This window comes from Lingula anatina, chromosome 9 (assembly GCF_051362555.1).
Source record: "Lingula anatina isolate TDL-2025a chromosome 9, LinAna3.0, whole genome shotgun sequence".
Lineage (NCBI taxonomy): Eukaryota > Metazoa > Brachiopoda > Lingulata > Lingulida > Lingulidae > Lingula > Lingula anatina.
This window is the reverse complement of record NC_141775.1, coordinates 1464115-1490571: the sequence shown is the minus strand read 5'-3', so window position 1 is coordinate 1490571 and position 26457 is coordinate 1464115. Positions and strand designations below refer to the sequence as shown.

Sequence of the window (26457 nt, the reverse complement as noted above, 5' to 3'; positions counted from 1 at the left end):
GAAACCGAATTGCAATAGCGATATCACCTTTCATTTCGAGGCTATTACATGGGGCGAGTAAATGCCGAGTTATGGAATAGAGACTCTTGCGCCCAGTCGCAATTACGATGCTTTCGAGTAACAGAGCCCTGGTTGTTTACATACTAGTTACACTGTACTGCACAACAAGAGTGAAACCACCACATTTTGACTATCAGCTTTGTATTACTTTATCAGCCATGCTTAATGTAGAATTCACCCTTTTTTTGCGTAAAAAGAAGCCCCCACCTCACACAGACTCTCTTTTTGTCTGTTCTTGCATGCATTATATAATTACACAGTGCCAACAGTCCTTTTTAGGCTAACTCGGATGATTTCTGTTAACAAATGACCTTTCTTAAACAATATTGCCAAGACATGTTAGTATATAGTGTACCTGAGGTGCCAACCAACTGCCCTGGCAACAACAGAAAAGGAGCAGTTGTGGTGGTCATGCCATACCATGTACTGAACAGTCATTCTTAAAGGTAGAAATCTTACTGGTCAGAAGGACTACAATTAATTTCATCAAAAAAACAACAACAAAAAAAAAAAAAAAAAAATCAGTAAAAATGCTGAATCAGTAATTACTAAATTTCCTGAACATGCATTTTTCACCAATGGTAAAAGTTGCCATATTGAAATTTGATCATATATGTATGTAATCCAAGCAGTAATATTAATATAAGAAGCAGTTGACTAACTATAAGCCATCTAAACTCACATATTAAATTAATTTTCCCACTGCTATTTTTACATTTTTATCATTTACTGTACAGTTATCTAAACGTACAAAAGAAACCATTTTGTACATTTCATGCTTTTACAAAGTGCTGACTTTTATTTTATTTTCTTTATTATTGTTATACATTCTTTTTAATTGACTATTTTCTCGCTCGGTCTTTCATTTTATATATCTACATCATATATATATATATATATATTTTAAATGGGAGGTAGGTGATATGAGAATATGTCAGCACCATTCCTCTACACGAGATCCCTTGCAATTATTATTTATTTTTTTGGGGGGGGGTGGGGGGGGGGGGGGTGGGGGAGGAAAGGATTCCAATCTGGTCATTTCAACAAATCTGTCCATATGAAATAGAAACTGGTTTATGTAAACTATGTGACTGAATGCCCATTTCAAAGTTTTATAAGGATCTCCTGTAACATCCCTGCAGCTGATGCTGAAGCTTGTAGAATGCAAATTTCCTGTTATCCAAAGAACTTGAAATCAAAAATGCCATTTTCCTTTTAACATTATGAAGTCCACTGTGGGGTTAATCTTAGCCTTAACTTTAAAAAAAGATATTATTGGCTAATTTTTCATAAGTTATCTTGTACTGGTTTTCTTTGCTGGATTTCTTAATGTCAAGTAGTTTTACACAAATAAGGCACATCAGATGTTGAAAAAGATTAACTGTCTGTCCCTAAACAATTGCTAAACATTTGTTCACAGATATTGCATTGTAACAGAAGGTGTACCTGCCACTGTTAAAGTGATACGAAGACTAGATAAGATGTTCAAATTACTTTCACCATAATTACAGATAGAAGTTGAAGACTTTAAAACTTATGGCGTTATTTCATATATCAACAATAAAGTGCAAAGCTACGAGTCTTCATGGTATATTTTTTTATCCCTGACAATTGGTGTAGAAATGGCTGTGAGTCAGCATTTCTTGGTTGTAATTTCACCTACAATATATACACTGGCTGAATATATTTGTGATAATACGATAAAATGGTCTAATTTTTACAAATTTTTCTGATGTATTCCTCAGATTACTCTGATATATGATATCAGAGTGAAAAAAAAAATGACATAAAAAACTATTTCATCATTATCCAACTACTAAATAATATTACCTCTAACATGTAAAAGTATTAGGCCCACTTCAGAAAGTGGCTGAATTCTATTCTAACAGTCTTGTCAGTCTTACTGCACCTAATCTACGACAGCTCGTTGGTAAAAGCAACCTGGGGCAGTTTCTTGAGTTGTTCTCTTGCTTCTTCTGTGTCATTTTTGGCAATCATAAGCGTGTGTCCGTATCCACAGGATACCTTTTCTATGAAGATGCCTGTCAGTTTCTTCACCTCTTGTGGCTGAGTGGAGGACTTTGGCTTGTCTTCACCATAACCCTACAGATGATAATACAGTCATATCTAAACAATTCAATGGAATACATGTTTTTGTCTAGTAAGAAAAATCTCTCTTAGAATGGAGGGGAACTTAAAATATTCATATGGGAAAAATCCTTACTAGCACTGTATTCAAAATCTGACAAACTTTCTAATTTTTTTTCCTCAAAAAGGGGATGAAATCAAAAGAAAAAAAATCTCAAATCACTTTTACTCAGAGAGAAATAAAAAACTACATTACTTAATTCTCTTATACTCAAAGCAAAGAGGAAATCCTCCAAAAAGGAGAGAGAATCTCTGTCTTTGATCTTACCAATTCGCCATAGGTTGGACTGGGTCCCCAGCTTATAACACTGTCGTCTGCCGCCACAACAATGCTCCTGTTACTGAAATATGAAACGGATGGAGTAACAGAAAAAATTCAAACGCATTCAAAAAATTATAAAGAAATATAAAATAGTGGACTTACAGCAAAATAATGAAATTCAAATAATTTCAAGTTTGTCAATAATAATAATAATAATAATAATAATAATAATAATAATAATAATAATAATCAAATTCAAATAATTGCTAGTAAAAATCAAACTACATAAAAAGTTATCATAATCATAATGTTGGTAAATGCAGATGACACAACTTCCCATATAAGGTGGAGTTGCCAGTAAGACCAATATTTACTTATTTTCTGACTCTCGCATTTTAATGATGCAAAGAACTCACACACAAAAACACACACACACAAACATTGCAGACACTCTTTAGAATAAAACCTCACACTAAGAGCACAGAAAGGTGATATATCCCTACCTGCAGCCTATACTGCGGACATTCCAGCCCTGAAGGTCATTGACAGGTTTGGGGTACATGGCCACTTCCCCCGTGGACTTGGTCTGCCCCCACAGGTATAGCTGTCCTGAAATTATGAGGGAGTACGCAATTCAATACATATCAATATATATCTTCATTTTATCTTATTATCAACATATTATAGTCAAATTTAAACCATTTGAACAAAAAAAGCGATGTAGTAGTAGTAATCTGGCTAAACGAAAAAAATTGCTAGCGCCACCCCTGCCTTTCCCCAGCTTACCTAGTTCACTGATTGCCATAGAATAACAAGTCCCTGCAGCAATGACCTTTGCACCTCGCTTTGGTCCATCAAAGAATTTGATCAACCTGGGGACCAACTCGTCCTTTGGCTCTGTGTGACCAAGACGCCCATAGCCGCCAAACCCCCAAGAAAATACACGGTTCTTGGAATCCAAAATAACCTAGAATAGATTTTATTCCAAATTTAACTTTTAAGCGGACCACTCATGATGAAGATTTTTTAAGTGAAATTTTCACTATAAACTTAAGAGAAGGATGTTTTTGTCCTAAAGTGACAAAGACACTGCTCTGAAAAGCCAAATACTACTAGTACCAATATGTTTATTTATTTGATTTAGAAAAAAAAAAAAAAAAAAAAAAAAAAAACTTACAGTATGGTTGATCCCACATGCAATGTCCTGTACATCTACATCATTTACTGGTTGTACGCCCTCCCGTGACTTCTCAATGAACACGGCAACCTTTCGTGGCCTTATCTCACAGGCGTAGGCCAGTTTACTGCTGGTTACGAAATACTGACCATCTGTGTTATGGCCTGAAAAATAATGTAAAATTTGGTCAGAGAACAAATTAAAAGCATTATGCTTCCTTTTACAGTTTAAAATAAAATCTGCCTCAGCATTATTATCTTGAACAATATCTGTATTCCCTATTAAGAGTGCAATAAATAGATAAACAAATAATTTTCAGAACAAATGAATAAAAACCACAAATACAATATGACAAACTGTCTCTCCTACACACACTCCCTCCATCTCTCTCTCTTGCTTTCTTTCTACTACACACTCTCTCTCACCCATACACTTTCTCACACATGCACGCACACACACACTTCTCCTTACCAAGCTGTCCACACTCTGGGCTCCCAAATGAGTACAGATTCCCCCTAATGTCTGCTATCATGCTGAACTCTCCACCACACGCCACTCTGCGAATTGGGGGACCTTTGTATTTAATCTGAAAACCAGAAATGATTGTGAAACAGGTTTTTTTTAAAATTTCATATAAATGTATTCTATTAAAGGCATAATAACTCTTTGTATGAGACCTATATTTCACAATAATAACCTTGTGAATAACTCATAGAAATATAATATATTCTGTTTTACCACAAAAACAGCAGTTATAGCTTTTATTCTGATATTTGAACTTGGCTTTAGACCACGTGACCTCCATTGATGTCTATACTCTGTTAAAATCTCTTAAGAGATTTTAACAAAAAACCAAACTTTTTAGAAAAAAACCAGGGACTAACTTTGAATGTAAAAATGGATTCATTAACCATTGGTAAGTATGGGAAAATTGTTGTTTACTCCAGGAAAATTCATTTTTTGGCCGAAACGAAGAGTTATTATTGCTTTAAATATTATTAAATATTTGAAATTACAATTGTAACATAATGAATGAATCTGACACTCTATGACAGTATGATGGATTTTTGAGATTAATTCATTATGTTACAATTGTAATCTTTGCTGACACTGAAAAACTTTCTTCACAAAATTATGTCATCATTATCATGTTTTAAAGTGGTCAAGGCTATGGGCAATAGCCAAAAGGTCTTGGAAAAAATCTTTCACTATTTTTAGTTGTGAGCATAAGATATAAAACTTTGAACAGAAGAAGACTGGGGAACTCATTTACCCTTGTTGGTGTTGGCACGCACTGTGTCTGATTATTCAGCCCAAGTTGGCCCATTTTATTCTCTCCAAAGGCAAACACAGTCCCCCTGTCAGAGAGACATAAACTATGGTTCTTTCCTAGAGCTGCATCCACTATGTTAAAGTCCTTGAGGAATTCGATGAGTGTGGGGAGGTCTCTTCTCTTTGTGTCGCCATGACCTAGCTGACCTTTGTCATTGCGACCTGTACATGGACAACGGTGTTTATTATAATGCAACTGTAACCAGAATTCAATGCACTTCCCTTAATTTTTTCTAACTAGGATTGAGCCCAACAAAACTAGACTTTTCCATCCACTTATTTTCATAACGTTTTGCCATACAGAGATGAATCCAATTTCCGTACTGATTTTTCCATCTACCAAAGACTCATCTCATTTTTATTTCACTAACAAGGATTTAACTAACCAAAGCTGTAGGCCTTTCCCAAGAAACGACTTTAATTTCTATCCAGGACTAAACTCACCAAAGCTGTAGGCTTTTCCTTCTGTAGTTATAATGATACTGTGGCAAGCCGTGCACCCTGATGCGACAGTCCGGACCTTGATATCAGACCAGCCTTCTATCCTGTGAGGTCCCCATAAGTTTGGTCCACCAAGATTCTTGACTAAAAAAAAAAATTACGTGAAGTTAGGCTAACCACAGGTTTTAATGCAGCAATTTGGGTAACAGCCAGTAAGCTTACTTTTTTTCTTTATTATGTTAAATCTAAATAAAAAATAATCATCACAGATCAGTCAAAGGTATCAACACTGGTCTCATGCCATTGTTAATAAAAAGTTGTTAATTAACTTTGTTTTTACTTTGGTCCAGTGGATGGGTGCTTTGACAAGTTTTTGGTACAGACTGCGGACTGAAATATTAATTTATTTCTTTGCTTCAGAAACTGTGAAAAAAAAAAAAGAAAAATTATCCCTAAACATTTGATCAGCAGTTAACAAATGCCAAAATATATACCTCCTTTGGGAACTTGGTTGCGTCCAATGAGGTCCCAGTTTGTTCCGCCACAAAACAGCAGTTCTCCGCTTACCTGAGAGCCTTCGATCCTCTGAAAAAATAAAACCTGCTGCGTTACTTTTTTACTTCAAGGGATTATAGTGACAAATTATTAGAATTAATTCATAATACACACACTGGCCTGGCCCTCAGAGCTGGGATTTCAATACAAATGATTGAGGTATATATGGCATATGTTGAGGTATATTAATACATAATTAGGTACTCAAACAAATTATTCTTTTTTTCCTGACTGGCGACATCTCATTAATATTGGTAAAAGGATATCCGAGTCTTAATAATAATACCCGGTGGTTCCTGAATTGGTAAATTTATTTATGAAACCCTGATTCATTCATTCATTTATTCATTCAATCATTCGTCGGTCTTTTGTTTGGCCCATTGTTGTCCAACAACAAAAACAAGCATGACCTGATTAAGAAAACAAACGAAATTATGCTTTCCACACCACAGATAACAAACACACATAGACCATATATCCCATTCTCCAAAATTAAGTTAAATATTTATCAATCCATTAGTAAAAGACAACGTACGACTTCGGAATATCCGCCGTCCGTCGAAAGGTTGAGATCGTCATCTTCGTGGTCTATATCAGCCGGCTCTTTGTCCGAGTCTGAAAAATCGTCGCCTTTTTGTGCCGCCGTCTTCTTCTTTCGACCCCGCTTTGCGGCGGCTCCATTTTCGCCTTCCGATTTTCTCTTTTTGGGTGGCATGTCAGTTTTAATCAGCGTCTTGCTGAAGTTGATAGTTTTTCAATATTCCAGATCAAAAGCACAAGTTGAACTCAAGAGCACTTGCGAAAATCCCGCGATGCAGAAATCTCGCGAGAGGTCAGAGAATTTGTGAGACATTTTGTGATTGGGCGCACCTGAGGGAATCGCGTTGACATGACCTATCGTGGAAGACTTAACAAAACAATCAAATGCCAATTTGATGAGGGAATATTTGTCTGTGGTTCAGTCTTTTTTCTTGTTTGTTTATTCTGCATATATTATATTTGAATAATAACAATATTTTCACACGCGTATGTCCTTTTCTTAAAAGTAAAGTACTCTACAAAATTTTTAAAACAATCAAACAAACAAAGATTTGGGAAATTCATATTTTAATAATAGTGATAATAAAAAAATAATAATGGTAGTAATGTTAATAATTATGATAAAGGTAACATGTCAACAAATAAAAATATTGTTTAAAAATATTTTTCTGGTTATCAAGGAATCTTTATCATGCACGCACTGCAGCTAAAGATAATCACTGCAGCTTAACTTCTATCATAAACCATTGTGCAAGGCTTGCGAAAACAAGTAACAAACAATATGTTGCAAATATTACCAGTAACAGGTAAGTCATTCAGTAAAAGTTAAATTTTAAGTCATAAAAAGTTAAGTTACAATTTTTAACTTGAGACAAATATCTTTGGAATCTGCCATTCAAAAAAGTTAACTGGCATCCCTACACCACAGTACATGTACAGTACAGTACGTGTACCTGTATGTAATTAACAAATTAATGTACACTTAATTAGTCCAATTACTACACATGTAACCCTCAACAGCTATATGTGTACATGTCTATAATAGCATACAGTATGATAATTTATGCCGTTTGCCTTACTGTTTTATATTTGCCTCATCTAGCTACTAGTATTGTACAGTATACTAGCTTGACATTAATCTGTTATCCTTGTGCCCGCTGCCTCACCCTTAGCTTCAGAGTTAAATTGAAACAAACATCCAGTTACTGGAAACAACAAGGATATTCTATAATGTAGAGGTTCGTTTCAAGTTATCTCTGTAGCTCAGGGAGCAGCTACCCCCACCATTACATGCTACCCAGTAAATGTACAGTAGTTACAAGTACTTTAGTAGCAATATCCTAGATCAGAGTACATTATATGCTGTTTGCCTAAAATGAAACTGTTGCAGGTCAACCATATACTCAGCTGTATATTCAAAATTTTTTACAGGTAAACACATAAGATATGACATCCAAATTCACCATATTTTTATCTATCTGAGAAAATATTTAAGGAAGATATAGAACCATTTAAGTGGAGATTATAGCATAAATTTTACTTATGACCAACATACACACTGCATCTTCCAACACATTCAGAGAAGAGTTGTGACAGCTTTATTTTATGCACAAATCTTGGTTAAAACATTAACTTGTGGGTCTGTTTGCATTTGACCTGCTAAGACATCGTCTATTATTTGAATGTGACCTTGACCCTGGGTTGGATTGTGACCTTGACCTTGACCCCGTTCTTGTTTGCACAGGTCTTCTCCCAGTTTGGTTCCACTCTTGATAGGAGATTTTTATCAGCCAGTATACAGCCAATATTGGGAGGATGAACACACCCCACATAATAACAAGCACCAAATCCCAGCCTGTGAAAAGGGTAATGTAAAATATTTCAGACAAATTAACACAAAAGTGATAATATCTAAACGTAAAAACAATTCTTGTCACATATATATAATGAAAAAAAATTAAAATAAATTAAAATAATAAGAATAAAAAAAGCCACAACAATTATATTTCAGTAATAATAATATTTTTCTCTTAAGCCAAACTATTTATTTTTCAGTAGTTTTTCACTCCACCTTTCCACATTAGGTTAACATATCAAAGTTATTACCTGTACCAAATGATTCAGGAGAGAAAGGGACCCATAGGTCTGATGCAACTGCACTGAGACTCCTCCTTAAGGCACCTAAATAATAATTCAAGTAATCATTAAAAAAATGAAAAACAACAACAAATATAAATAAACAGAACTACTACATATAACAAATTTCAAGCAAAGATTGCTTCATAATTTTTGAAAGCTGTGCCAGTTAATTAATGTTGTTCATTTTCTATTTAACCCACTTCAACATACTTTGCTGCGTCCTCTGTGACTGATTTTCAAGATTTCCTGTGCCATTCTCTTCTTGTCTTGCACTGGGTCCCATGCCAGAATTTGCTGTCAGAGAGGCCATATTGGAATTTGCTGCAATATTGGAATTTGCTGCCACATTGGGATTTGCTGCCATACTGGCCTGAGTGTGCTGATTGTAGCTGTTCAGCATGGCCTGCTCAATGACCTCATTCTCGTCATTTTGGAGGGAGGCTAAAACTTCATGGTGAAGCTGGGTGACAGAAGGTAACCATGACCTCAAACTGTCTGTATGAAAAAAAAAATTAATTAATAATAATTAATAATAATTAGTATCTTACCATCTTAGACACCAACATTTGGAACTTGAATCGTGGGGCAATTCTGCAAATTTGTCTGAAAGGATGATAGAGATAGCTTAGTTATCATGTCGAATGGGTGTGTGTGTGTGTGTGTGTGTGTGTGTGTGTGTATGTGTGTGCAGCTCCTGAGTTAGGAAGTGGGTTGTCATGTTGCAAAATGGATGTTCACTTTCGTCTGAGCTGCAAAACATATTTCTCCTCTACAGATCTTGATCTGAAGACAATCATTTTATGAAGTTCAAGAAAAAAAATGAAATTTGGGATGCAGAATTGAAATATAAAGTTATTTGATGTTTAAAACAATATTAGAGAGTCATTTTGGGTGACTTTGGTGCATAGCGAGATCCCACCCCAATGTTCAACCTTACCATCTGACTGGCGGTAATCAGGCATTGCTCCTGCTATTGCTGACAACCTGGAATCAGTGCTGGGACGATGTCTGTTACGTAGCACAGAGTGACAGGACGGACCTCCCACTGAGGAAACTGATTCCTGCTCCTCTGGTATGGCTGGTTGTGGCATCAAGGGGTCGTCCTGAGCAGCTGTTGGCAAGAAATTTTTATACATCTCATTTTCTTATTTTTAGATAAATTGTTAGAGAAATTTCAAGTTTATGGTAAGTTCAATTATGAATAATCCTCACTACATGAAAATGGTCATATGTGTGTGTGCATGAGAGAGAGAGAGAGAGAGAGAGAGAGAGAGAGAGAGAGAGAGTCGAAGACCGTATTATTAGTGTCAGTCACCATTAAGTCGGGCCTCACCTCGTCGTCGTCGTCTCGTTCCATTTCTCACAGGGTCTGGGGGGCCGTTCAAGTCCTGCCTGTTCCTATTCCTGCGTCCCCTGGTCGACTGGCCATTTCCCATGTTAAGTTCTTATACGTTTTAAATGTTAATATAACTCACTTTGCAGTTGACAATGACCACTGTTTATAAACTTGCCAATACCATTTTAACCTTTTTTTTTTCAAGAATCAAGGAAATGTCAAAATGTTAATTGATACTTCAAAATGAATTTCTCCATTTAAAAGTCTGCCATAGAATAAGTTGACACCAGTATGCAAGTAGTTTGAAAAATGAAATTCAGTATAACTTTAAAACACCATGTTGATTAAATCTATGATTTTGCTACAAAAATTACAACACGTAATCACAAACACCACTTGCGTTTTCCAAAACAAACCGACTAGACAGCACCAAACTTCCATCGATTAAACAATTAGCCAAGAAAAGCCAGCGTCAGTGTTTGCCAAAATGTCTCGTGCCCTCGTAGGCAGAGGCGTGATTATTATTATTATTATCATTATTATTGTAATTTTAATTATTACCAAAAATGGCCCAACCATTTTAAAATGATAACAAAAGGCAAATATATAAAATTTTACATTTATTCTTCTCTTACTATATATGTATGAACTACTTGCATAGTGCCTGATAACAGATATGAAAATCAAACACCTTTAGACATGACATTCTACTAAAACAGTGAAAAATTTTTTACACTGAAATAACATCAGCTTAACTTGATGGATTTCATCACACTGGTAATAAAACTACATGGAATATGATGGATAAGAAGTTAAAAACTTTGATCATCACAAATTTCTTATTGTAACTTTTTAAAAGGAATGTTTTTATGCAGAGCCTATAGAATAAAACATTACATGGCAATGTGTGTTCAATTATTCAATATAATGGCTTCTTCTTTGAAAAAAATGTTTAAGGGTCTAAGAAAAATGAGTGGCTGAAAAAATTGTTTCTGAAAACTACATTTAGCTGATAATTTGCTATACTGGTTGCAAATTTTGCTTTGTCTCATTGCAAAAATCCAGCAACGGTCAGAAATAAGCAAAAGATGCCTTCCTGAAACAGCCCTAATATCGCTTTCATTACGCCATACTTAATCTACTTCTATCCTAATCAATCTGTTCACCAAATGGACTTAAAACTTAACTTCCAATTATTATTTTCACAAAATGCTGTTAGGGTGTTCACTTCATGTGAGCAGTCTGCAGCTGCGTTACACAAAGAGCAATAAAATATCAACAGCCAACTAACTCTGAATGACCAGCTCCAAACCTACCAACATGGAGTAAACAGAATAAAATTTGTGTATCCTATAACATGGGAAATGTATCTCTTTTTCATATCAAAATGAATAAACTCTGCTGTTTTTTTAATGGGATGACATGTGACCCCCTGAGTTCCTTAGTTGTTTGATTATCCCTTTTTCTTTCAACAAGCAGTGCTCTTTCAGAACTCGGTCATTATTTCAAAACACACACATAGGATACAATTAAGTTATCATCAGTGCTCAGAAATTCAAGATTTGGAAGTGTGAAAGAGGGATTGCTTGGTGTGGAATATAACCGTAACTATGTTAAAACTCAGGGTGATAAAAGATGATGTTGAACATGGTATATATATATTCTCTGCATATACACACAGATGTCATCAACCGTACTCTATAGTACTCTGAACATAGAATAAAAATAATTTCTTCTCCATCTAATTACATTTGCCATTCTTTGGCCATTAAAATCCTTCACTCTAAGAGCTGCAATAAATACAATAAAATGTTTACAAACTGGGTGCAGATTTCTACTTTGTAATCCTTCATTCTGTGAACAGTTATCTACACTAATAGAAATCAACAGCAGTGAATCATGATCTCTTCTATCCCAAAGGATGATCAAAATCTAAAACCCCAAAGTCACTCAATTCAAAGCCATTGCCGTATATAACACTGAAACTGTGGACTGCCAAGTATCACACATCATAACCACAGTGGATCCCCAGAAGAAAACTACTTGGCAGCTCTGATAATAATTATGATATTTCTCTTAAAATAAAGGCATATTTTGCCCATGCATAATTCATAGCATGCATGGCTTCACAGGCAACTGCTGCCTGGTGAAATAAAACATCTTGGGTTTAAAAAAATCCACGTTGGACTTTTGCATTGCCTTGTGCATAGCTTGATTTGTGCATACAAGAAGGGATATTATTCTTTAAATTCAGACTGCCACAGTGAAACATTCACACAAGCCAGTTTGCCCACTTACATTAAATAAAACAAAATATGTCCACCTTTATGAAGGCAAACTCACCAGGATGAAGTTAAAAACATATATAAAAAGCCACAATATAAAGTGTGTTATCAGATGGAAGTGTATCTTCCATTCCTAAATTCTTGCGCTAATTGTCCTCCTGCACTGCTTAACACATCGAGAAAGCTGCACTGTTTTTCTATCCATTCTAAAGAGCTGCACTGTTTTTCTATCCATTCTAAAAAGTTGCCCTGCTTTTTTTATGTATTATCCTTTGCCATGTTATGTGCAGCCCAGTTTAAGCTCGTTTTCCAACTGTTCTTCAGAGCTTCGTCAAATTTGCTGCGGAAGTGTTTCAAGGCCTCGTCCTCGGAGTAGTTAAGCACGAGCGTGTCGTTCAAGTAACTAATGTCCTTCATGCATGTGAGTTCTGGAAGTCCCGTAGACAGCATCATGGTGAAGAGTGTCACTAGGAGGTTGCCTTTCTTGCGAAGGCACATGAAGGCACGTTCACAGCACTTTCTGAACCTGTTCAATGAAAACGTAGATGAAAATAAGGCAGGTTTGAGATGGAGGAGGGGGTGGGGTGGGGTGGGGTGTGTGTGTGTGTGTGTGGGGGGGGGGGAGTGCATAATGGTGATGTGAAATCACCTACCTTAAACACACAACAGTCTTTATTTAATTTTGTGTTTGCCAAATGATCTTGGGAATATTCTCTTTTAAGCTGCATTCACAACAGTGGACTAACAAGTACATCAAATCAAATATGGCGACCCATTTAAAAGCTTGCTATCTAATCCCCCAAGAGTCACTGAATAAATTCCCCGCAGGGATTAGGCAACAAACATTCAAGATGGTTGCCCATATTTGATCTGGGGACTAATGCTCTTCCTCTGTTGTAAATGTGGACTTAAAAGGATCATTTAGATGACTTAAGTTTTTCTCACAACAAAAAAGATCATACCTTTTGAAGGAGTCCTCATGTGGGCTTTTGTTGATTACATGAACAAAATCATTGGTAAGAACGAATGGCACACGCTCCCTTTTGATTCCAAATTTGCTCTTGAAGTTGCCCAAGAAGTGTCCAAAATCTATGTGGAAAAGCTGTAACATGACATAGAGAAAAATAAAATAAATACTCCTGACCAACTTCAAATCAAATCAGTTAAGTTTTTATGACGCTATCAACTTGAAAGTAGAAGAAGCAGAAGATTTGGGTGCATGATGCATGTAATAACTTCAAATGCTTAAAATTTTAGTGAAGCATGAAGAACTGATTAAGAAAAAAAAATGTCTTACTCATGTCCTTAAACACTTCTACTTATTTAGTTTTATCAAGTAGATCCTAGGGAATATCATGGTAAGTAGAACATATACATTCATTCTTCAAATTAAAACTTCCATACCTGCCCTGTCCTTTTGATCATAATGTTATCACTATGACGATCACCTATTCCTAAAACATAGGTGGCGACACAGTAGCCTGCACAAGACAGGGTAAACTCTTCTATTGCACTTTCCAAGCTGAAATAACAGAGCACAAATAACAATCATACCCGCATTCCACTTTTAATTTTGCCAAAAAAAAAAATGTTGTGTTGTGCATTAGCAGATTATTGGGCTGCTAAAGCAGAAAGGAAACTCAGAATAATTTATAAGTCTTCTGTTACAAGTGTGACTGATTTTTTTTTATCCAAAAAGTGGCCTAATGTGAATTTGCTTCAAGTCTGAGAAGTCCGCAGTCAATCTCCTGCTCACCTCGCCTTTGTATTATTTTCCTTGAGCCACAAGTAGAGACTTTCTTTGTTGAATGCTGATTTGAGTGCCAAGCTGGCATACTGTTTCTGTATATTAGCCACGGTTTGGGAGTCTGTCACCAGTTCTATCATGCCAGAACTGGGGCCTGTTGCTATGCAACCATATGGAATGAGTCTAAAAAAGAGATCGTGAAAAATGTCTGCTGTACTGCCCAGTTTTATTATGCCAGAGCGGTGTGTGGTTGCCATGCAGAATTATTCTAGAAATTATTTGTATTATAGATGAATGATGATGTGTACAGGAATCACAGTCTGGTAACTCTCTCTCTCTCTCTCTCTCTGATTTCTCATGTAACAAACAAATACATCTAAATAAACAAAAGAAAAATTAGTTTAAAAATGAAGTCATTTTCCCTCACCTGAGATCTAAACCTTCAGCTTGCCAAATGGAATCCATTAGGTGCAGAATTTGGAGTGTTAACATGTCCTGACGGAGGTCTGGAAATAAAATGGCAATCATTTCATATTCAATAATTTTTTATTTACCATGTATTTGTATAAAATGACCCACATGTCCAACATTTAAAATAGACTTTAAGGATGCTAAAACAATAAAGTTTGTAAAAGCTATTACTGGACTTACTATCTAGTTGACCACTCCACATCTCTCTCTGTCAGAGACTTCAACCAGTTTAAACTAAATTTTTAGCCAAGTAACAGATTTTAAAAACTTTAGTCTATGTAAAATACGACTAGATGACTTATCTTCACATTATTTAAGAAGATTAGTTAAATTTAATCTTTATTAATATCATTATCATTTTTACTTGCATTTACATAAAAAAACAGAAAAGTCTTTTTACCATCTCCATTCTTGAACATAATATAGATGTCGCTACTATCTGCACCGCTGTCCTGGTTTTCCCAGACAAGCCACAATGGTTTCATCTTGGAATCCATCACTTTGCACTTTTCAATCCTAATTACAAAAGAGAAGGTTTGTATTTTCAGGGTCTAAAATGCAAATTTTCTTTTTTCACTGGCCCGAATTGTCATTTCATAAAATAACATCACCAAACTAAAAGTTCACTTGTTCCACTGCAGAGGCTGGCATGCATGTGAAAATTCTCCATCTGATTTTTTTTCTCGTTTTTTGAGAGAATTGCTTCACATAGCACATCTTTTGTATACTTTGTCTGCGGAGATTTTATACAATAATTTAGGATTCTGAACTCTAGCACACCAAAATTTAAACTTTTGTAAAATGCTTAAAATTCATCAATACCATCTAAAACAAGTACTCGATTCATTCTTATTTGTTAACCCACACAGATAAAAAGACTCACTTGAGTTTGTGGCAGCCCCACGCTGGGTCCAATGGCGCCCGTAGATCAGACAGTGCCTCCATGTACGCCTTCTGACGGAGCACGTCATGCATGTCCTGGAGGGCTTTCTGCTTCTGTGAATGAAACATTGGGGGGAAAAAAGATAAGTATAATTATTATTTTAGTTAAATGACCTGTGAAATGTTCCATAATATTTTCAATTAAAGCATTTTGAAATGAAAAGAAATCATAGAATTTATGCACCTAAAAAGATGGTAAGATATAAAAAATTTGAATGTATAATTTGTGCACATGACTCATGTGTCATCTCAGATGTGACACAGCTTTGCCTTAGCTGTTAATGACAGTGTACAGTGCTTGAGACCTACCTTGCCACTGTATTGCTCTCCCTTCACCAAAATATTTATGGAGCGCAGTTTTTCCAATGCCTCCACCTGTCTCTGCAATGTCTTCATGTGGAGTACGGCCCCACGACAGTATGCCTCGAGGAGAATTCCAAACTTCACTGATACTGATGGGACATGCATTTCAGACCTAGGAGAAAAAGAGCAGTGGGTTTACATATTTCTTACTACACATAGAAATTTTCTGAACACACTTAGTGGCATTCTACAATGTTATGCTTTATTTATATAATACGAACTTAAAAAGTTGACTAAAATAAAATAAAAGTAACAGTATCCAGAAGTCTGCTGGTTGGGTCTGTTACATTAGCAACTGAATACTAAAAGAAAATTTGTCCAATCGCTTCACTGGGAATCACTGGCAGCCATAAAAAAATAGAGCCATCTCTTCTGATTGGCTCTGTCTCTTACCTTAGCAGCCAAAAGAAATAGTGTCCAATCTTCTGATTGGCCAGTGCTCTTTGCATCAGAAACTCTGAGAGATCATTCTCTAAGTATGCCTCATACTTCAGCACTTGCACCAGTTGGAGTAGGTACTGCAGCAGATCTGTGTCACTGGAAGAGCAGAACATTTTCAAAGAACAAATTCTGTCAACTAAGCTCTGCAGCCCTGCACTGTCAAAAAAAAGTCAAAATTGCCATTAAGTAAGTAATTAAATTTATTATTATTGGCTATAGATTTTCAATATTTAAAATCAGACACTGATGAGAGAGAGAGAGAGAGAGAGAGAGAGTATCCAAACCTCATATCCTTGAGGCACTCCACAGCAAACTTCCTGACTGCCTTGCTGGCATAAGAGCAGTCCAGCAGCTCTAGAGCGTGTTCCTGGAGAATCTTGGGCCAGTTGGACAGCAAGGCCTGCATCTAAATAAAAAACGAAATTTAAAAAAAAATTACATTAAAACAAAACTATTTTTCACCAGAAGTTAATTTAGACTGTCAGTCATCTTAATTAAGCACGCTGCACTGCAATGTCTCCACATATTATCTGATGCTTTGCTTTTACATATTTGAAAAATAAACTGACTTGACTTAACATTTCACTCAAGACAAGACCAATCCAACACCACATACCACAGCAACTTTTTCATGCGAGTCCCATGTGACGCAGCTGAGGAGCTTGGGGAGGCATTCTGGGAAATGTTTCTTGCATTCCTCCCTCAGGTTCCACACTGTTTCCTTCTCTTGCTCATGGAGCTGCTGGAAGGGATCCTTATATAACATGTTCTCTAGGTCCTGCAGCGTGCTATTGCTGGCATCAGGCTAGAGAATAAAAATATTCACAAAATTGGAGTCGGTTGGAACAGGGCAGGAACAAATACAAAAAAAAAAAAAATCATGAATTTTAAGACCAGTGGAGACAGATAAATTTAGACATAAGTTTCGGTTGAAAAAAAAAACAAAAAAGAAAACTGAACATTTATCATGGGACCCAACACCTAACCACCTTAGAATTGAATTAAAAAACGTTGGATTGACAGTGTAAGGATTGACAGGCCCAACATTTTGTATCTTATTTTTCACAATTGATCTCTCTGTGACACTTCTTTTCCTTACCATAGAATATATAGGCTGTCCATCCTCCTCCCGTTCTTCATGTCTGTGGGCAAACTCTAAAACCTAGGAAAATATCAAGCATTGGGTGTTCTTATATAAATGTAAAGGCTGTACATGAAAGCATTCTCTCTCTCTCTCTCTCTCTCTCTCTCTCTCTCACACACACACACACACACACACACACACACACACACACACACACACACACACACACACACACACACACACACACACACACAGGCACATCTCCAACACTACTTAGCATACTCACAGTAGCTATAGGAGGAAACACCACAGGATCACTGCAGCCAAAGTTGTGGAATGTGACTAGAAGCTCCGGGGCACTTTCTTCATTTGGGTTTGACACAACAGTGCCTGGAAAAACAGACAATACTGTCTTAATTATACAAGTAAATCATGATATTATCTTAAAAACCACAAATATGCAAAAAAAACAAACAAAAAAAAAAAAAAAACACTAGAATCTCTGCATTTTTTCTGTAATAGAAAAATAGAAAATATCTCATTGCTATCATTACCAAAACAAACATCTTCAAATACAACAAATTCAATGTATTACATAAAAAGCCCTTTCTTCATAAATTTTAAGTTGTGCTTTGCTGATAAGATTCAATTTCCAGCTACCTGATCCTCTTCATAACTAAGTCAACCTAACATGAGTGATAATTTCATTCCTGAGAAACAATGTCAACCTAGTCAACCACATGGATCTTCTCTGACAGTTTGACCCAGTTTCTAATAATGTATATGGCATACTAAGTTGTGTTCCATGTCAGTTTCTATCCTGATATGTAAAAGATGAAACAATTACCCAAAATGACCCAATTCATATCTGGATCAGTGTGACCCAGTTTCCACCTACCTATATGGTGTAAACTGTGTTCTGTGGTGATGTCATCTTTGAGAGGCCAGAGATGAAGCTGCTTGGGTCCCTGTTGAAGCATGTCCTTGTAGTCAAACACCATGATATTCACCCAGGCCAGTGGCACAGCATTGGGGGCCTAGGATACCAAATAACACTGGGATGACAAATAAGTTTGTTGGCATTTGTCAAGACATTCAGATTATTAAGATCAATCTTGATTCCCTTCAAAAGTAAACATGACGCAAACTCACCAATCTTTTTTCCTTCCCCTTTCCTTTTTTGCCCCCATGAATAACAAGCAGCGAGAAGCATAGTCTGGACATGCGCGGCACGTCCCTTGCGCTGATTCCAAAATCAAGCGTCTGGTTCCACGTTGCTTTTTTATCCTCCAGCCTGGCGAAATCTGTGTCCTTGATGTCTCCCATGATGTCATGGCCGTGGAAGAGTCCCGCCCGTACGTGAATCTGAAAGGTGTTAGAATGGCTGGCATGAGAATGGCTTCAGGAAAACATGTCAATAAATAATACCAAAATTGGTGAAAAACTGGTAAATTATTTGAAGTGTGTGTGTGTGTGTGTGTGTGTGTGTGTGTGTGTGTGTGTGTGTGTGTGTGTGCGAGTGTGAGAGAGATGGGGAGAAAGGGAGTGTGATCCACATATTATTTTAGAAATGCTGTGAAACCCAAGCCTATCCAATATCTGGCAACTAATTTTGTCTGCCTAACACGTTGAACTGTCCCAAGTTAACACTGATGAGCTCTATAATAGCTTCTCACCTTGGAGTCATCATTACAATTCACGTTCCTAATAGCGTTCACAGTGATCGAGAATGTCTCATTGATTGTCCATATACTTGTCACTCCCCCCAGTGTCTTCCGCCTGTCCGTCCGCAGCGGGGAAGGGACGTTCACTTTCAATGGTTTCTTAGGCGAGTGAGAGGGCGTGTTGCCCCTTTTGGGTTTTGGTGGCCTCGGAGGAGGAACAGGGGATGGACAGGAATTGCTGATGCCATTTTCCGACACCGCATCTTCTAAACCTTTAATATCAAAGGAATATTATTACTCACTAAATCAACAATAAATTTACCAATTACAATTTATTGCCTGATAACCTAATTTTTAACAATATTATTTGGGTAATTTATTACAAGTAAATGTAGTTTTCAAAGTATTGTGACCACTGAACTATATATTTAAATAATATTTTCTTTTGTCATATTATGTCGTGTTATGTCATAATATTACATATATTATAATATACTACCTGGGACCCTGCTCTTCAAAGTCATCAACAGGTGTGGGATTTTTCCTTGACTTATCATCTCTCTTATGTACTGGAAAAAAATCACTTTTAAAAGATCATAATTTTAAAATAAAAAAGTCACAAATGAACAATTTCATAAGATTTCTCCTTGCTGGCCCATCTTATCAATACTAATTATCATTTACAAATGTTCCACATCAAGAGGGCCTTAAGACAAGTATACATTGGATTATAAATAAATCAAAAAAATTTATGAATAATAATTGGGATCATAGATCAAAATATGAATTTATTTTTGGACAAAAAAAGAGCCCAGTCTAGTACTGCAAAAGATAACCCATGAAACATAAATCATTTGATTGGATATCATTATGCACTGCATTTAATCTTATACTATGTTTGATCTTTACAATATAGTCCAACATATATTATTGATTCCACTCAGTATTCTTTATATTATATCCATTTTTTCCTATTCAGATCTGCATTATGCATTCTGATTGGTCAATACATTTGCATTGCCAATCCTGATTGGCCACTGACCTTGTATTGTGTGATAGTATTACACCCTGTATCCAGCAGATACTCCTCCCTGCCCCTGGCTTTGAGGATAAATTTAGTGGGGTCCCCAAGAGCCTGTCCAAGGGTGCTGGATAACTTCTGCAGAACCAACATGATAAGTTCTTTGGGATGGGCTTCTTGTGGAATTCTGAAGTTTTTGGTCATCTGCTGAATGTCCTGAGATGGGAGAACAAAGTTATTTTTTAGAATAAATTTTAAAACTTACCTAGGCTTTTTTTACATTGTTAAGATCATTTTTAATATAATGAAACTGACTGTAATTACGGTAAATTTTGAACATTTCTAAGAAATCACTGTTTTCTGAAATGATCATGTAGTCTCATCTTTCTGAAGTGGGTGTGTCTTCTGTTATTTGAGCATGCAGGAGCAAACCCGTGAACTCCACCTCCATCCCATTTTCTGTAGTGCATGTGCATGCGAGTGTGTATGTGTGTGTGTTTTTGGTGTCAACGCAAGCCCATGGAGATCGCTTCCCTCCCAATTTTCTGCAGTCTGTGCATGCGAGTGTGCATGTGTATGTGTGTGTCAGCCCAAGCCCCAGGACCTTCACCCACATCCCAATTTCTTTCGTGTGTTCGTGTCTGTAGGCGTGCATGTGTGTGCATCTGCGGTTCATTTTCTGTAGTGTGTGCATATGTGTATAAGCGTGCATGTGTGTGTATGTCTGTGCATGTCAGCACAAGCCCACGTCCTTCACCTCAGTCCCACTCTCAATAGTGACCGCCACCATCAGCTGGTTACTCTTCAACTTCTCGGCCAGGTAGACAGGGAGGGTTGGGTTGTTGTCCAGGTTTGGGGGATACAGGTACTTGGCCTTTTCTAACAGTGTCTGAAATATCAAAGGCAATTATAGACCATTACAGGAGAAAGTAATTAATTAATTAATTAATTAATTAATTAATTAATTAATATTAGCCCATTTAATAGTGATTTGGAGATAGAACAATCAGAATTGAGGTTGTAACAGGTCATTTATCTCAAAAATGTTAACAGGGGTCATAAAATCAGATTTTCACAAAAATAACTACAAAATATACATAATTTTTATTCTATTTGCCTGAAAATGAATATATCTGGTAGCCCTTCACTAAACTGATCAGTGTGATATGACAACGTGATATGCAAAAGCTTTATCAGATTTCAACCACCTAGTTTGGAGCCAGATTTATCAAAGTCCAAGCTGAAATCATGTGTGAAATCAGGGGCCATGTGATCACAATAGTAAAGAAATGAACAACTTTTCAAAGGCACAAATTGAACCATTCCTCCTGTACTAGTAAGTACATTATCTCCACAAATTGACACTTACAATGACTTTCCCACACTGGCAAGTTGAAGTTATGTTGCCACGCAACTGCACTATAATAATCCAACAACATATCTCAAGAAAAATCTCCTAGTGTATTCAATGTGAAGCAATACTTTGACCACATAAACCAAGATAAAAAGCATATTACAGAAAATCAAACCATTTTTACCATTTTTTTCCTCTCTTGAGCAATTTCTTCTGCCTTTCGCCGCATGTTCTGTCTGAAGTCTGTCACCTCTGGATTTCGCATGCTATCAAACTCATGCAAACCTAAACGAGGGAACACGGGGCAATACAAAACACACATATAAATCAGTAAAACCACCATGCAGGTACAACATTACAAGGTGTGCACAATTTAAAAATGATCAGCCTGCTGAATGCTGTTCTGAGTCTCACTTGGTGTGGAATTTCATCAGCTGTGATATACACCAAGTCATAATAGTTTCTTCAAAATAACACCAAAAATCAGAGTTGATATAGCAAAGAATTTCTTAGCTCTTATTTGCACTTACAATGCAGTAATAATTTTTTTCTACATTTCCCCCCCTTTTTTTTTACTTCCCTAGGGATGTCTAGCAAGACACTGATATATTGGGAGTGTAGAGAACTCTTATACTAAGTTTTGCTCTTGTTTGAAGAAAATATTACATTAATTTTATTGTAAACAGGATGGGTTGTTATAACTTAATTTTATAGAAACAAAAAATATTGGAGTGCAAATAACTTAAATCTTAGCTACAATTGTTCTGATGGTGTTATCTAAAAATAAATGATAAAGCTACTTTGACACACTTGCAATATATAACACAGAAAATGACACAATATTACATAAAACCACCCTCAAAGCAGTAAAATTCACAAGCTAGAAACATAATTCAATGTAACATCAGGTTCAAACAACAAACAAAATTTTTATCCAGCTAAATGGAAATTGTACATGTAACTAAACGAGGAAGAGGTGGCATGGACTGAAGCGGTTTACAAAGAACATGTAAAAATTGTTCTCATTTGATCGACTGACCTTTGCCAATGAGTCCGGAGATCTGTGAGTTGAGAACTTTCTCGGCCCTGTTGCCATGCTTCTTCACCACTTTAAGTATGGGTTGGAATGGTCGTACCTCACACAGACGGCGGTTCTCGTCCTCTAACTCCTCCTGGTGGCAAAATACAGCAAGGTTTTAACAAAGGAATTCACTATGTGTCATTGTGTGAAATGTGTTAGTTTAATCTTAACCACACCCTCGCAGACTAAATAAATAAATAAATAAATACAAGATTTTTTTCTTAAATTTTGTTCACTGTGCTAGATGTGCCCTCTGCTGGCACTGTATTTCAAGTGCTAGCAACATCAGATTTTTAAAAGCATTAATTATTTACAAGTTGTATATACATGTATTAAAGTATTGAAAAGATTTGGCATTTTAAAAATAGAATTAATATATATATTCAAAAACAGTTTTAAGCAGAAAGGTTTTAAATAAAGAATTTGTCAACTCCACAACTTTTTTTCAACATGGACTTTATAATGTCTGGCATCTATTTTTCTTCTCCTGTAACTGTAATTTAATAACAATCTGTGGTAGGGAAAACAATGCTGTCAGCATTCCACAGAATTACCTACTAATCTAAAGTACACAATCCTGATTGGCAAGACAGAAGTAATGTATGCTTGTTGTTCCCATTGTTTTTTCTTTCTAAAATTTCATTCATGAAGTCACTCATAAATATTGTCCATCCAGCTTAGTACTAGTAGTTTTTTTTCTTGATCCCTTGAACTATTTAATCTTGAAATATGCATTAATTTTGTGCTGTACATTTTTTTCTGAATAATCTATGAGGATGGTCTGGTATTTACCCATGCACTCCATTTCAAATATAAATTTTAAAGACAAAAAGAAAAGACAGCCAGATCTAAGCACCGGTTCTTACCAGACCAAACTTAAACATGAATTAATTCCTAATTAGTCAACAAAATAACTCAAACAGACTTTTCCAGAGGAATCCCCACTGTATCTCACTATATTTAACCAAGGGTAAAAAATCATGCCACCTGGTCTGCAAATAGCTTTTATTTAAAACTGATGTGAAAAGGCCCCCGAGACTAAGACCCCATTTCCAGAGATTAGATCGATCTACTTTAGATCGACCTAACTCCCTGGGGGTTCACGCTAAATAGTTGTCAGCCGGGCAGACACGAAAGTTAATTACCCCCTTACAGCTTGTAGCAGGCGGGACGGACATTTAAGCCGGATTATCTGACAGTAATCTAGTGAGACTCCCCGCAGGGACAGATCGATCTAAAAGCCCTGGGAAGACAGCCTAAGACGGAGCAGTCAGATATATAAGGGGTGCAGGTTTTCAGTTACTTCTTATGAAGTGAAGTGTATTTGTATTAGTATTATAAACATGTGTGTCAACATGGAGACCTGATAAGGGAAGTGGGCATGTCACTTGCTTTTAGGGTAAATCTGTTGGAAAACTTTGTTAAGGACTGATAACTAGGTTTCTGTTTCTATTATCTCCAGGCTGGAATTTTGCTACCAAAGTGTGTGTGTGTGTGTGTGTGTGTGTGTGTGTGTGTGTGTGAGTGAGAGAGAGAGAGAGAGAGAGAGAGTCAGGGAGAGAGGTGAATGCAATAGTACTGGTCTGTGAACACATTTATGCATGTGATCCTAGACCCCATTTCCAGAGATTAGATCGATCTACTTTAGATCGACCTAACTCCCTGGGGGTTCATGCTAAATAGCTGTCAGCCGAACGCACACGAAAGTTAATTACCCCCTTACAGCTTGTAGTGGGTGGGACGGACATTTAAGCCGGATTATCTGACAGTAATCTAGTGAGACTCCCCGCGGGGATAGATCGATCTAAAAGCTCTGGGAATACAGCCCTAAATACAAGACTATGTGAGGATGCATGCATGATCCTGTATGTGTGTGCTCTGACACTATGTCCACAAAAATATCCTTTAATATATATCTGCCTGTTCAAAATTGTTCATAATCACAAGACTTGTTTTATGATATCTATGCCTGACAATAATCGAAAATCTAGCTGAATTTTCAAGGAAATTTGATTTTATTCCACAAAATTTGATAAATGCCTTTACAGACATAAAATATTGATGTCAATAATATCAATAATGTCAATATTAATCATAAAACTAGAGGATCAGAGAGGCGATACCGCCTCTGGATATTGTACCACCAGCTGGAGTAAGCACATTCGTAAGGACACCCCCCCCCCAAAAAAATAATAAAAAAAAATTGGACACCACCACCAGTCTTGTGCTTGACAAGCTCTATAAAATGCAATAAACAAGAGTTCTCAAAATATGCACAAAAAAAAAAAAAAAAATCAAAAAAACATAACAGTTAAAATGGTCCAATCAAGGAGATGTTCAAATTGACCTATATTTTCCTAACACTGATCACTCTTGTGATTTTCTAGACAATAGGCCTATTGGTTTTCCTTGAAATGCATTATCAGTATTGCATATACCGGTATGCTGACAAAAGAGAAAACCTAGGGACAACACTGAGCAGATCTCTGCTAGTTTTGAAGATATGAAGGGCACGAAAATATGCAGAGTTCAGTTTGTGGTAAAAAGGTAGGTCAAAGGTCAATTTCAAGGCCACAGTATATGACTTCCTATAAAGGTTCAATAGTAGCTATGGGCATTTCTTTACCAATGTTGGAGATATGAAGGCCAGGAAACATGCAAAGTGCAGTTCAACATAAATAGTAGGTCAAAGGTCAATTTCAAGGTCACAGTAAGATTGCCAGTTTATGACTTTCTATTCAAGTTCAATAGTAACTTTGGACCTATCTCTGCCAGTTTTCGAGATATAAGGGATAGAAAATTTGCAAAGTTCAGTTCATGTTGAAAAGTAGGTCAAAGGTCAATTTCAAGGTCACAATAAGAATGCCAGTATATGACTTCCTATTCATGTTTAACAGTAACTATGGGTGTATCTCTGCCAGTTTTGGAGTTATAAGGGCTGGAAAATTTGCAAAGTTCAGTTCATGGTGAAAAGTAGGTCAAATGTCAATTTAAAGGTCACAGTTAGATTAACAGTATATAACTTCCTATTCAAGTTCAATAGTAACTATGGGCGTATCTTTGCCAGTTTTGGAGATATAAAGATCAGAAAACTTCAAAGTGCAGTTCATCATGAAATGTAGGTCAAAGGTCAATTTCAAGGTCACAGTTAGATTACCAGTATATGACTTCTTACTCAAGTTCAATAGTAACTATGGGCATATCTCTGCTAATTTTGGAATATTTATCATTTTCCCCACTGAATATTGCAATGTTGTAATTTTTGATATAGCGCAATGCCTTAACCATATCGAAAACAAAAAAATGGACACCACCTCCAGTATTGCACTTGACAAGTTCTACAAAATGCTATGAACAAAAGGTTTCTGGCATTTACCATTCCAGAATAAAAACAAGTTTTCAGTTTCGGGATCTAATGGCTGCTTCTCCCGTGAAAATGCACCGATTGACCCCAAACTCCCAAAGATGAAAGGAGTCCCCAATTGTAACCCCTCACTGTAACAGGAGAGCTTAGATCTGTGTAGTTTCCAAAAAATAGCACAAACAAATATTTTTTTGCAGAAAATTCCCATTTTTTAGAAAATTTTGGCTTGTTTGACCTTGAAAAAAGGTCAAAAGTCAAATCCAAGGGCATATTTGGAATCTCCACATATGAGTTTCGGTCAGACTTCTGTAGTAATTTTTCCCATAATTCCTTTGGTTTGGGAGATATTTAGCCTTGAATTTTCAAAAATTTTGACAAGGGTGCGTTTCAACAAGTGTCACGCCCAGGCCAATGCACCGACAGAGATAAAAAAAAACAGGGTGTTCAAGTTGAGATTATATGTGACCTAAATCCAAGAGATGGGGACACAGGTCCTGGCGGTCTAGGAGGAGAAGCAGTAACGGTGACTTGTTTCCGGCGCCCGACTGCGGAGCCGCAGGAGCCGGCGGAGCCGGCGGAGCTGTACGAGACGGGTCGGGACTAAAACCATGAGTACCACCAGCGTATACGCTGGTGGTACTAATGATGCT

General features: G+C 36.5%; 3 protein-coding genes across 3 annotated transcripts in view; all 3 read right to left on the bottom strand.

Moving 5' to 3' along the window:
• Positions 1–1065: 1065 nt before the first annotated feature.
• Positions 1066–6808, bottom strand: LOC106161540 (protein RCC2). Its single transcript, XM_013538533.2, has 10 exons — positions 6511–6808; positions 5915–6005; positions 5424–5564; positions 4921–5141; positions 4119–4233; positions 3648–3811; positions 3257–3437; positions 2974–3079; positions 2477–2549; positions 1066–2163 (listed from the first exon to the last, which is right to left on the bottom strand). Exons 1-10 carry the CDS (start codon positions 6688–6690, stop codon positions 1975–1977), a joined length of 1461 nt encoding a protein of 486 aa, XP_013393987.1. The 5' UTR covers positions 6691–6808; the 3' UTR covers positions 1066–1974.
• Positions 6809–7065: 257 nt separating this feature from the next.
• On the bottom strand, positions 7066–10444 carry LOC106161519 (uncharacterized). The gene is made up of 5 exons (XM_013538494.2): positions 9988–10444; positions 9592–9765; positions 8865–9149; positions 8622–8696; positions 7066–8370 (listed from the first exon to the last, which is right to left on the bottom strand). The coding sequence occupies exons 1-5, from the start codon at positions 10088–10090 to the stop codon at positions 8144–8146; spliced, it is 864 nt and encodes a 287-aa protein (XP_013393948.1). The 5' UTR covers positions 10091–10444; the 3' UTR covers positions 7066–8143.
• Positions 10445–10597: 153 nt separating this feature from the next.
• LOC106161530 (phosphatidylinositol 4,5-bisphosphate 3-kinase catalytic subunit delta isoform-like) overlaps positions 10598–26457 on the bottom strand; it is a 24933-nt gene continuing 9073 nt past the window's right edge. The window contains exons 4-24 of the mRNA XM_086995033.1: positions 22402–22534; positions 21547–21647; positions 20766–20897; positions 20030–20224; positions 19487–19556; positions 19000–19259; positions 18476–18688; positions 18222–18360; positions 17610–17713; positions 17339–17401; positions 16856–17044; positions 16524–16645; positions 16192–16335; positions 15745–15910; positions 15377–15489; positions 14894–15009; positions 14450–14528; positions 14032–14205; positions 13680–13797; positions 13238–13377; positions 10598–12801 (exon numbers count right to left, since the gene is read on the bottom strand). Coding sequence (XP_086851159.1) covers positions 12534–12801; positions 13238–13377; positions 13680–13797; positions 14032–14205; positions 14450–14528; positions 14894–15009; positions 15377–15489; positions 15745–15910; positions 16192–16335; positions 16524–16645; positions 16856–17044; positions 17339–17401; positions 17610–17713; positions 18222–18360; positions 18476–18688; positions 19000–19259; positions 19487–19556; positions 20030–20224; positions 20766–20897; positions 21547–21647; positions 22402–22534 — 3039 coding nt within the window. The 3' untranslated portion in view covers positions 10598–12533. The remainder of the gene's footprint in view (positions 12802–13237; positions 13378–13679; positions 13798–14031; positions 14206–14449; positions 14529–14893; positions 15010–15376; positions 15490–15744; positions 15911–16191; positions 16336–16523; positions 16646–16855; positions 17045–17338; positions 17402–17609; positions 17714–18221; positions 18361–18475; positions 18689–18999; positions 19260–19486; positions 19557–20029; positions 20225–20765; positions 20898–21546; positions 21648–22401; positions 22535–26457) is intronic.